Source organism: Leuciscus leuciscus, assembly GCF_965113295.1.
Source record: "Leuciscus leuciscus genome assembly, chromosome: 18".
Classification (NCBI taxonomy): Eukaryota; Metazoa; Chordata; class Actinopteri; order Cypriniformes; family Leuciscidae; genus Leuciscus; species Leuciscus leuciscus.
Window position 1 is genome coordinate 8,592,256 of NC_138742.1, and position 13,274 is coordinate 8,605,529.

General features: G+C 37.3%; 1 protein-coding gene across 1 annotated transcript in view; it reads right to left on the bottom strand.

The window, feature by feature from the left end:
• Positions 1-3,418: 3,418 nt before the first annotated feature.
• The window catches only part of LOC309480235 (ankyrin repeat domain-containing protein SOWAHC), a 30,024-nt gene continuing 20,168 nt past the window's right edge, over positions 3,419-13,274 (bottom strand). The window contains exons 8-12 of the mRNA XM_082144648.1: positions 8,007-8,128; positions 7,899-7,901; positions 5,741-5,822; positions 5,126-5,215; positions 3,419-4,856 (exon numbers count right to left, since the gene is read on the bottom strand). Of these exons, the coding sequence (XP_082000774.1) occupies positions 4,672-4,856; positions 5,126-5,215; positions 5,741-5,822; positions 7,899-7,901; positions 8,007-8,128 (482 nt within the window). The 3' untranslated portion in view covers positions 3,419-4,671. The remainder of the gene's footprint in view (positions 4,857-5,125; positions 5,216-5,740; positions 5,823-7,898; positions 7,902-8,006; positions 8,129-13,274) is intronic.

Here is a 13,274-nt window from a genome sequence, read left to right on the forward strand (position 1 = left end):
GAAACATAAACGTCCATTTGTGGTCTAAATTGCTCTTAACCCCTTTAAAAAGAAGTTTACTTTGATGTGGGCCATTTCAGGACAAGACGGGCCTCATTCTAAACGCCATGACCTCGTAGAAGTGTTGCGCACCTGAAACAATGCTGTTGTTTTTAGTGTTCAAACCCCTCATTTTGAGAGCTAATGAGCTATGCCGAGGCCACAGACCTAAACAGAGGGAAGTTAGCTGAACGTGAATGTTATCAGGCTTTCTCACCTCCCCTCTATCAATCACCCCCTCCACTATCCATCTATCTTTTGTCATTTGTGTTATCAGCCCCACTCTATCACTCCTCTTTACAGAGAAGTGACATTGCAAGTACTCACCAATGGGAGGATGCCTTTGTTAGGGGTCTGGAGCAGTCCCGCCCACTCCTCTTTCTCTTTTGGGGTGTGATTTGATTGACAGCCCCCGCATGGGGTGAGTGACAGGTGGCGTTGGTTAGCCTGTGACAGCCAGCATGGTGGTTTGAGGTTGTGCTGGGGCTTGGGGTCCTTCCACACGGTGTCTTACATGAGCATCCTTACAGTGTGTGTGGTGAGAATACTGTGCAGTGTGTGTCCATACGGCTCCCGGATTCCTGCTGTGTGTTCTACTGCCTGAATAAAAGACTGGAACGCTGCGAAACAGTACAGAACGAGAGAGTAAAGAGAGAACATCACAATTCGACGAACAGACAGATAAAACGATAAACTGCATGATAGGTAGATAGATAGACTGAACGATAAACTGCATGATAAATAGATAGGCTGAATGATAGATAGATAGATAGACTGAACGATAAACTGCATGATAGATAGATAGGCTGAATGATATAGGCAGACTGAACGATAGAAAGATAGACTGAACGATAAACTGCATGATAGACAGAACGATAAACTGCATGATAGGTAGATAGATAGACTGAACGATAAACTGCATGATAGATAGATAGAACGATAAACTACATGATAGATAGATAGAATGATAAACTACATGATAGAGACTGAACGATAGATAGTCTGACCGATAAACTGCATGATAGATAGATAGGCTGAATGATAGATAGATAGATAGACTTAACGATAAACTGCATGATAGAATGATAGACAGAATGATAAACTACATGATAGATAGATAGTCTATCTTTCTATCGTTCAGTCTATCTATCTATCATGTAGTTTATCATTCTGTCTATCTATCTATCTATCTATCTATCTATCTATCTATCATGCAGTTTATCGTTCAGTCTATATTTCTATCGTTCAGTCTGAACGATAAACTGCATGATAGATAGATAGATAGACAGAATGATAAACTACATGATAGATAGATAGATAGATAGATAGATAGATAGACAGAATGATAAACTACATGATAGATAGATAGATAAAACGATAAACTACATGAAAGATAGATAGACATACAGACAGATAGACTGAACGATAAGCTGCATGATAGATAGACAGACACATCAAAATGTATTAAGATATACTGTACATAGAGAGACAGACATGTAGAAAGATAGAGACAGATAGATCAAAAACTAAATGTATTTGTCAGATAGAGATATACATAGTCAGAGAGAGAGAAAGACGGATATAGCAAAATGTATTAGACAGACAGATAAGGAAGAAAAAAAGTCAGATAGAAAGAAATAAGCATAGACAGAAAGATAAAAAAATAGACAGACATATGCAGATTGATCAAAATGTGTTACTATATAAGACAGGTAGACAAGCAGAGAGATGGATATATCAAAAGGTATTAGACAGACAGACAGAGGAACAGAATATAAGCATAGACAATTACAGAAAGATAGACAGACAGAAAGACAGGTTTTAAAATGTATTTTGATTGATAGAGACAGACAGATTGAAAGGTGGAGATCATATATATGTATACACACATATACATATACACACACACACACACATATATATGTGTATATGAGTGTGTGTATATGTATATGTATTATACGTGTGTGTATATATATATATATATAAATATATAGTCAGATAGACAGGCATACAGAAATATAGGCAGATCGATCAAAATGTATAGGACAGATAGTCAGACAGAAAGACAGGTAGACAGACAGACAGACAGATATATCAAAATGTATTAGACAGACAGATAGCTAGGTAGATAGTCAGATAGATAGACTTACAGAAACATTAAGAAATATAAAAAAGACAGACAGATAGATGGAAAGATAGACAGAAATATGAAAAGTCAGATGGATGTATATGTATGTATGTATAGATTGAGCATTATTGATGATTAGTGATCAGAAACGTGAGGAAACTCATCCGGTATCAACGCACGGAAGCGAGACTTGCTTAACAAATGCACTCCTTATGCGGCTGTTCTCTCCTCACAATCAATACCTGGTGTGCTTGTAAGGCATCTGTGACATGACATCTACATTTTGGGTCATTTGTAAAACAAAGACTACAAGGAAGCTGGAGGCCTTGAGCTGCTGGTTTCAGTTCCCCCTCCCCGGCACAATGGCGGCCCTTAACCGCAGGGGGAGCGGCCCTCAGATGGAAATGAGCAACCAAACCAACAATGTAGCGCCTAATCTCTTCAGAGAGCTGGGAATCAGTTACACAGCAGTAGAGGCCTCTCCGTGCTTTTCACCGCAAACGCAGACACACACACACCCTCCACCCCCCTCCTGTGTAGCCACAGGCTCCCCTTACACATGGGCCAGATACAAGGTATCCCCCTGCAACAGAAGGGGCAAGAATAAGTGGGGCGTGGGGTGGGGCAGAGCCCTCAAAGCACGGGATTAGAGCTAATGTGCCCTCCCTGGGTTCTAATCTCTTCAGAGGAGCAGCGTGTTTGAGGACTGCGGGGCAGTCAGATAAGTATCTATTACAGCAAGTTCCTCTTATCCTTCAAACACCCCCATGCCCTATAGGAAAGAGGCACAAAATCACTTGCCTGTCTTCCCTCTCACTTCTGTGATACCCAAAACCCGAAAGCAATCGCTGGCCTTTTGCGACTAAGCTGGAATTAAGGGCTCAGGACCTTACGGAGGGCCGCCAGGGCCCATATTTGCTCCATCTGGGGAGCTCAAAGCAGAGCGAGCGATGGGAATCAAAGGAGGAGAGGAGAAAAGAACCGAGGAACTGTTTTTTTTTTCTTCTCTTTCTCGGGTGTCGCTGGGAAGGTGCGAGGAAGGGGATCGTGACTGAGGTGGAAGATCTGATAGGGTGTAATCTTGTTAGGGTGATCCACGAGAGTGATGAAAGAGCCGGCATGCTAGATTATGGGAAGAGCCCAGAGGAAAGGTGGGAGACTTCAAATGTGTGAACTTTATGGGGGAAAGAAACTTAACAATTAGAGGAAAATCACATAATAATAAAAAAAAAAAAAAAAAAAAACCACCCGTTATCCAAAGTACATTTTATTTGTCCTTTTATATAAGAGAAAATAATTTACATTATGCAAATAAACATTCAGGTAACAGGAAAGACACCATCAGACTTAAGGCACAAACTAGCAGATTTACTCAACATCACCCCTTTGGAATGCAAAAGACAAACTTATTGTAATATAAAAATAGGCTAAAACATACAGGTAAAGACAATAACAGCAAAAATAAAAGAAACGGCTTTAGCAAAGCATTTCAAATCTATAAAATTATACATTTAATTATTTCAAAGGGAAATAATGTAGAATGGGACTGATTTTTTTCAGGATCAGATCGAATTGTAAAATACTTGGCCGGGATATTATTGGCTGATATTATTTTTCATGGTCAAGAGCCTGGGTTATATCATCATAAAAGCAAAGATATTTCAAAGGCAGAGCAAGTCATTACATTTTGTTGGAAGATAATTAAAAGTTGTTGTTTTTTGCTTTAGAATAATGTATAGTGAAAATTTTTTATTTTTATATTATTATAATATAGTTTTTTTAATATTGTTTATTTATATGCTAAATATACACAATTTGAAAATAGGGTATTTTTGGTACATTCTCGCAGCCATAAATTGTAGTTCTGACTTTTAAGTTTTGTAAGGTGAAGATAAGGCAAATAAATGATGAAGTTGGACTTTATTCAAGATGGAACTTAAACCTATACAATAGAACTTTTTTTTGGCTTAAAAAAACAACAAAAAAACAAAATTGAAATAAAGAGTCAATACATTATTAATCCCTCTTCCAAAACGTGTTTTCGTCTTACCCTGATTCACTATGGTAAGCATATTATAAGCCTATTTATATTTTAGACCTGTCAGGATGGTATATATATATATATATATATTTATATATATAGAGAGAGAGAAAGCATTGACATATTTTGTGAAACTGAGTTCTTCATTCTTGCTAAAAACTTTGGATTGTGCGATGCAGAGTAATTTAAAATGCATTGTTTCATTGCTCGGTGAAAGTTGTAAACCTTTAACCTCTTAACTGAACAGGTAGTAGAGCAGAGAACATGAGACATTACACTACAACATTACAACATGTCACTACAAAAGCGAATTATTAAGCTGAATCGCTACTTAAAATGTGAATGGAACTTCATCATACTATTTGTGTGGAAAAAAAGCAGCAAAGAAAACAAGTGCGTTTTCATCTGTAAACCATCCGATTGGCACTAAAGCAAGACTGAAGAGGTTTGGACGTCACACAGTCTACCGTGAGAACTTTCTGGGCCTAAACGCAGGCAGCATGAGCTGATGAGCAACTGTCCTCTCCTCCGGTATGGCCGCGAGCTCCTCCGCTGATCCCCACTTCTTCTTGGAGTGAAATAATGACGTGATCTTCCTGTTCCTGCGCTCTCCGGCCTGGGTTAGGCTGTGGCACTCGCTGACTTCAGCTTGGAGAGCAAACATCAAAGCAGAGTTAAGAAGAAGACCACACTGAGAATGAAATAACATGCTGGAAGGACAAATAGGGTGAAGACAAACAGTCTAAAATTGATCCACGAGGCACCCCGTAGATTCAGAGAAACCATATGCCTGCGCTAATGTGGAAAACATCCTCAGTGCTGCTGTTCCACATGTGCCACAGGTCTGAATGGACTTAACACCCACATGTTACAGTGCACTTATGCATTAAAAAAAAAAACAGTGAAGTTTGACTCACATAGCTCATGGTCTTCTAATTTTGTATCCCGTAAATTGAGGTAATGATATGCTAAGCGACCGCTGTAGTCCCGAAGGTTCTCCCTAGCTCCTGTGAACATGTTCACATTTCAGCCATGTTAAATTCAGCAAATTAAGCGTTAATATTCAGTTCAACAGCACAATTACAAGTGATACCGCGTTTATACAACAGTTCAATAAACAAGTAAATGATAAACGAGACAGCAAATGACAATGTAACCTGTCATTTTTTTTTTTGCTCTCTAAAAATTACTTGCATGTTTTTTTTCCCCACACTTAAATAATTAAATAAATAGTTGCATGTCACCAAACATGTTGATTGTTGTAAAAGGGAAAATATCTTGCAAATTAAGTTACAAATAAATCACCAATATTTCAATAAAGTTACTTCAAAAGGTAAATTATTCATAAAGAAACATTCATCTGATATATCAGGAAGAATTCGCTTTACTGGACCAACATTTGACATGTTAATGAAATGTAAATGTAAAATGAAGTCTGCTTTCAAATGAATTCAAACAGACATTCTTGAATGAACGAGATGATTTAAAATACAGACAATTTTCAACTAAATGTCTGAGATGAAAATATTTACCGTATGTCCTAATCAGCAGGTCAAATATATGTCGATGTCCGTGCAGTGCTGCAATGTGTAAAGGTGTGTATCCCTGTGAGAATAAGAATCAATATAAAAGATTGTCAAGAGCATGTCAAGATCATATTTCACCTCAAAATCAAAAGAATTAAATATATATATATATATTTTACAAAAATAAATGCCATTATCTTAACTATGAAGATGCACTGTGACATTGTTTTCATGAGAATTCAGCCCATTTTACTCATCGTCACAGATTTGGCCACTGTGACTAGTGGTTTTCCAAAGTTTTGACATCAGTACCATGGGGAAAATCTGCCATAATTTGGCAGCAGGAATATTAGGCTGCTGTCACTTTAAGACCTGATGCACTGATCCATTATACTGTTACACATGCGTTTTCTTTCTCAGCTGTTTACGTTCACTTAAAACATAACTGAATGTGTTTACGTGTCGCGAATACCCACCAAGACCGACTTTTTGACATTATTTTATGTGTCTTTGACTGTTTAAGCGCAATAAGTAGTGAAAAATAACTATTTAGTACTGAGAGATGGCTTTATGTGCTGCACTTTGGGTGTGAGCACGAAATCTTTGTGAATGAGTCAAATTATGCGCAATACGAGCAATCCCACACGGAAATTCAAGCCCTGTAACAGCAACAATATTCATCCGGAGCAAAAGAAATGAGTGAGTGAGGAGAGGCGGGTTTGTGTGTAACTCGCTGTCGGAGAGATGAGAGAGAGAAAGCGTAGCTGGTGTCGTGTGTCTATTCTGCGGAAAATGAGTATTGGAAGCGTTTCGGATATTTCAGTATCGATATTGAAAAATCTTAGTTGCACTTAGTCACTTCAGATGCCTTTTTAAAAGACTACAATTGAAAAATGTTTCAATGTTTGGCAAGCTGCCAAAGTGGCTAGTAGGAGTGACTGCGTTACACACCACTGCTGAAATAAACCCGCATTTGGCGGGTTGGTGGGTGTTAACGTCAAGCCCTGTATATTGTTAAAAATGAACAGAAATTAAATAATGAGTCAATACAATCTTCACTATGGTAAGCTTATTAAAAGCATTTATATTTTAGACCTGTCGAGATGGTTTATCGTGGGGAAATTGCGTCCGTGTCTCGTCATCTCCATAAATAGAGTTAAGTGAAATGTGAAGGATGTGAAATGTTGTAAAAGCAACGCAGAGATTGTATTATTCAAGAGGTGATACTAGGTTTATTTTATTTTATTTTTTAATAAATTGCCATATGTAGCTTTCTAAGTTTATTGTAAAGCATTATCTATTGTGAAGGGTCATTTCATTATGGTTGTTGTAGCTCTCTGCTGCAATTTATTTTCAAGGAAGTTCCATGTCTACTTATGGTTAAAGCTACAGTACAGTAACATCTTCACCAAGATCCTTTCCATCTAAACTGGTGATTTCTCTTCAGTGGATGTTTTATGAAGAGTAGGAGAGCCCAATTCATCCGCACAGTGACGCAGAGCCGAAATGCATGAAGTTTAGTTTTTTTAAAAGCTAGTAGGTCCAAAAGTTACATAGTGTACCTTTAAATATAATATATTTTTACTCTTTTCTTTTGATTTTGGAGTGATAATGTTATGTGTGACATTCACCCAAACAGAAAAAGGTTCTCCATTTTAAATATCTCCAGTGATAAATCTCACCACAAATCAGAAATGATAAGGAAATGGACGGGGTGAAGGGAAATTCGACACTCACCCCCTAGTGCCCATGTCCCAATAATAATTAAAAAAAACATATCACAAGAGAATCAGAGAGCGACAGAAAGAAGAGAAGGGGGGGGAGAGAAAGACAGGACACAAATTAACTGAGGTTACAGCAACAAAACCTAATGACAGAATCATAATTGCCTGGTAATTCAGTGAAATTGCTTTGCTCTGAGCCTGCTGTTGGAATACATGAAGACATTGTTTAAGGGAAGCTGTTAACATGACAGAGTTTGATTTATGAACAGACATTCTCAAACAGCGCCTGGATTCATTTGCACAGCTGGGCACCCACATACCCTTTCAGAGGAGTTATGTCAAAAACGCACACTTTCTGGCAGCTTGGCACACACACGTGAGAAACATTAACCCATGCATGCTGTCACATCCAGGGTGAGTGTGAGGTGAGGAGTACTTACATGCTGTGAGAGAAAAAGAGACACAAAAATAAATGAATGGAGTGTAGGCATATATGCATTTGTATTTGACTCAAAATGAATCGATTTTTGAGTAATATCTGTACTTACTGCCTTCGTATTGATGTCAGCTCCTGCTTCCGCCAACACAGTGGTCATATCTTCTTTACCGTGTTTCGCAGCCCAGTGTAGCGCTGTCTGTAACAGATATTGAAACATTACAATACTGACATATATACATATTTACATGAAATATAACATTACTATTTAAATAGCATCCTCCTGTACAAAGTATGACCTATGACCTCCCGATAACATGGTTAGTGTCACAAATTTGACAAGAAATCATGCAAAATCATTATTTAATTATAATTGTTTCAATATATTTATTTTCTTTTGATATTTATTTTACTCTTTTATAAAATGTATTTATTTATTAATTCATTTCTTTTCATTATTTATTACAACGGTTAATGCATCACAATGGTGCAGAATCTTAAGTATTCCTTCTTCAAACATAATTTATTCATTAGAATATTTATTTATTTGACTTCATTTTAATATTTATTTATTCTTTCACTTAGGCTATTCATTTTTAATTAAATCTGACCTAGAAATTGTGCAGAATCCTAATATTCCTTCTAATATTATTTATTCATTATAATATTTATTTGCTACTTTTAATTTGAATATTTATTTATTTATTTTACTTTATTTCAATATCGTTTTAAAAGCATCCCAGGGTGCAGCTCATGAAATAGTTTGAAAGGAGTGGTTTTAAAAAAAATTGGTCACTTCATAATTCTCATATGTATTCTTATACGTTTCAAATAATATATTTTTTAAATATATCATTTGTTAATCAATCATTTAAAAAAAAAAAGTAAAATGGACAAAATCATTAAAAGTTTAAAACTTATGTATATATATATATATATATATATATATATAAAAAAAAATATATATATCTTTTTTTTTTTTGTGTGGTCATAGACTTTTGGTCATCACGGTCAATCTGAATCCTCATATTGGTTGTTTGACCAGCTTGTTTGAGCCAGTACACAATCGTCAACCCATCTGATTCATCTTGTAATACATCATTTACACTCCGCATGTTCATTCTCTCCCACTAGGTAGATCCCCACCCCCCTAACGCCACGCGGTGGAGCGGCCCGTGGCTCCCATAGGCTGCCAGCGGGCCCCAGCTGTGCACAGAGGGTGTGGAGGGGACGGTTTCCTGCCATCTAATGGCGGTCTAATTACAAAACAACAAACCAGTGTGCCCACTGCGGGGGGAGCACAGGCCTGTCACGGGGTGCAAGATTGATGATGTTGGTATGACCCTCTGATGGAGGACCCACCCAGGCATCAGCCTGTTGACAAGGCCTGTCAAGAGGAGAAGGGGCCGCACAACACACACAAGCTCAGATGCTGGAGCTTCTAAACGGCCGACACTCTCAAACACGGAGAATGGAGGTGATGTCTATTGATCTCAGGCTGAGCGACACACCTCCTTTATCAGAACTCTTCACGTATCAAAATCAACCGCTTTAATGTGGTGGTGCTTCACAATGTTTCAGTACATGTTATTCTGAAGAAAAAAGATATCAAACAGAATTAAAATGTAAACTTTTCTCTGCATCTGAAATTCTTCTTTTTTTTTTACTTTTCTGCTGATGTAAGATGGGTCACGTGGGGGTGGAAAATCACAGCTGGATGTTCACAATCCAATCAAATTCAGATGAATAAAATCCTAGCCTACATTATTTACCGCAGAATTTTCTGTTGCTGAAAAGATAATTTGTTTTCTTTTTGTTTTTTTTCCAAAACAGAGAGAAAGTTAGACAAAAGGCAATCTCATAATCTCCATTAACAAGTTAAACGCATTCATTTGATGCCTTTTCTGTTTCTGGAATGTTAAAACAAACCTCTCAAACAATGTCAAAAGCTGCATCCTTGGATGCTTTTAAAAGAATATTGAAGGAATACAAAAAATTCAAAATGAATAAATAACAGTTTTTTTATACCAATGAACTTTGTTTCACTTATTTTATTGCATTGCGAAGAATATTTTAACACTGATAGCAAAAAATTTATATCATAAGTACTTATTTACTTCAAGCTATTTCAGCTGATATTACTAGCTCTGGAAAAAAATAAGAGACCACTGCAAAATGATCAGTTTCTCTGGTTTTACTATTTATAGATATGTGTTTGGGTAAAATTAACATTTTTGTTTTATTCTATAAACTACTGACACCATTTCTCCCAAATTCCAAACCCCCAGATCATCAATTTTCAGCTTTGTCCAACACCTGGTCGTCTAATGGTTAGACGGAGACCTGGAGAGGCCTACAAGCCACAGTGTCTCGCACCCACTGTGAAATTAGGTGGAGGATCAGTGATGATCTGGGGGTGCTTCAGCTAGGAATGAATCAAGCCATGTACAAGGTTGTCCTGGAAGAACACATGCTTGCTTCTGCTCTGACAATGTTCCCCAACTCTGAGGATTGGTTTTTTTCCAGCAGGACAACGCTCCATGCCACACAGCCAGGTCAATCAAGGTGTGGATGGAGGAGCACCAGATCAAGACCCTGTCATGACCAGCCCAATCTCCAGACCTGAACCCCATTGAAAACCTCTGGAATGTGATCAAGAGGAAGATGGATGGTCACAAACCATCAAACAAAGCCGAGCTGCTTGAATTTTTGCATCAGGAGTGCCATAAAGTCACCCAACATCAATGTGAAAGACTGGCGGAGAGCATGCCAAGACGCATTAAAGCTGTGATTGAAAATCAGGGTTATTCCACCAAATATTGATTTCTGGACTCTTCCTAAGTTAAAACATTAGTATTGTGTTGTTTAAAAATGAATATGAACTTATTTTCTTTCCATCATGCGAGGTCTGACAATACTGCATCTTTTTTGTTATTTTGACCAGTTGTTGTTTTCTGCAAATAAATGCTCTAAATGACAATATTTTTATTTGGAATTTGGGAGAAATGTTGTCAGTAGTTTATAGAATAAAACAAAAATGTTAATTTTACCCAAACACATATCTATAAATAGTAAAACCAGAGAAACTGATAATTTTGCAGTGGTCTCTTTTTTTTTTTCAGAGCTGTATGCATGTATGTATGCATGTATGTTGCAGATAGATAGATAGATAGATGGATAGATGGATAGATGGATAGATCATACTGGAATGCTTTTAGTTGCATGACATGGCTATTTTAGGAATATATTCATACCCCACAATGCAATCAGCTCTATATGAGTGTCCATTTCCAGTGTAACATTCATTACCGTGCAAAAGTTTGAAGTTGGTAAGATAAAAAAAACAATTTTTTTAGAAGTCTCTTCTGCTCACCAAAGCTCAATGTATTTGATCAAACATACAGTACAAACAGTAATATTATGAAATATTATTACAGTTTAAAATAATGGTTTTCTATTTTAAAATGCAATTTATTCCTGTGATCAAAGCTGAATTTTCAGCATCATTACTCCAGTCTTCAGTGTCACATGATCCTTCAGAAATCATCCTAAAATGCTGATTATTCTTTGGATAAAATGATCAAATTAATGTGTCCTTGCTGAATAAAAGTAATAATTTCTTTTAAAATATTTATTTAATATGGCAGCGTATGAACCAGAAGTGGCATATATCAACTATGATTTTAGTAACTGACCAAATTTAAGACATTTTTACACATGCTGTCACTAAATATGCCGAAAAAAAGTTATTAACTAGGTCCTACTCGTTGACAACAATGTACTACATTCTGAAATGTTTTTGTACGCGCACGTTTTCATCTGTACACAGTACGCAACATATCTCCACTAGTGTGTATTCATAAGCACATGTTCTGTACTAAAGGGAGGGTCCTGTCTACTGTAGGTGTTTCCAGTCCGGCTCGCAGGACATATTGTGATAGATGAAGTCTGGTTCCCCTATCAGCCGCTCTATTGTTTCCACTGTCGCACCCTTGAGATGGATTGGCCGGCACACATGCTTGACTGACAGCCCGACAGGTCTCATGGAGGCTCGGCGTGACGGACGACGGTCAACAGGATGTGACGTCTCCTACCCTTGTTCCTCAGGTTCCTGTTTTGGCCTGGCGGGGATCCCTTAACTCTCACTAACCAAATAGCACCTTTGTGATGACTACCAAAAGAGACATATTCACTGCGGCTTTTAAAGAAGAGAGATGAATAAATGATGTACTCACAAACTGGGAAAGGAGGAAGTCCGGGAGGCATCAGGAAAGGATGACATGTTGGAGAAGGAGACAAAAAAGAAAAAGATGAGCGCACAGGTGGCTTTTCATTTACACTTATCTTGTTGGTGGACAGAAAGCGAGCGGTCCTGCTCGAGTGGCTCAAAGGAAGCAGTGTTTACGTTGCATCTGAGATCGCGACTGTTTATTTATGGGCTTCACTGCGAGAGGTTGAATTGGAATTTCCCCCAAAGGAGCTTCCAACGTGTGAAAGGAAAACAGAGATAATGCGTGTTGTGTCAGGTTACGGGCTCGGGGTGATGTGTAACTTTAGCGACCGAGAGGCTAAAGGCAAAGCTTAGCTACTTAAAACTTAAGACTTAAACAATAGAGGTGGCAGAAAAGATCCAAGGACAGCAAAAAATGAGCATCTTTGACAGCTACACTGTAAAAACCCAACTTTTGTTTTGTGAGACAAACTCTATTTACTATTGAACTATCAAATGTAGAAAAAGTTGACTACATAAAATGTTAATCAAAGTAATCTTTTTGGCCATTCAGGTTGATCACTGTTGATGCACTTTAATAATTTGTATTTTTGGTCAAAGCATGGGGAGTTATGATGACATAAATTTGTTATTCAGAAATAATAGATGTTTTCGCTCTATGTAGTGTTTTGTGTTTTTGTCAGCACAGTATAGAAGTAATTCTGTATAACCTTTTCAGTTTGTTCAAGAAACTGATACACAACTTAGACAAACTAAGAAAGTTCTACATCACTATTATATAATGTCGATGTATATATTAACTTAAGATCTACAAGTAAAAAAAACCATTAATTTTGAGTTTATAGAACTTACTATATTGTGTTAGATGAAAGCATAGACCCACTTTAATTAAGTTGGTACAACAATTTCTCCATAAGTTGAGCAAGCAAAGCCCCCGATACTCGTGGCAAAGTTATTTTTACTTTTTTGGTTAAGGGTAAAAATAAGTCAGTATACAGTTAGCGAAAATCCAGACGCCGTCCACCCTTTTGGGAACAGAGTTTAGATGAATATGTAAATATGTGCTGCACGCTTTCCTCTCAACAGCAAAAATGACAGTGGTGAGAAAACAGCAGTTAAGAAAGCATCTGATTATAGCGATGTGGATGT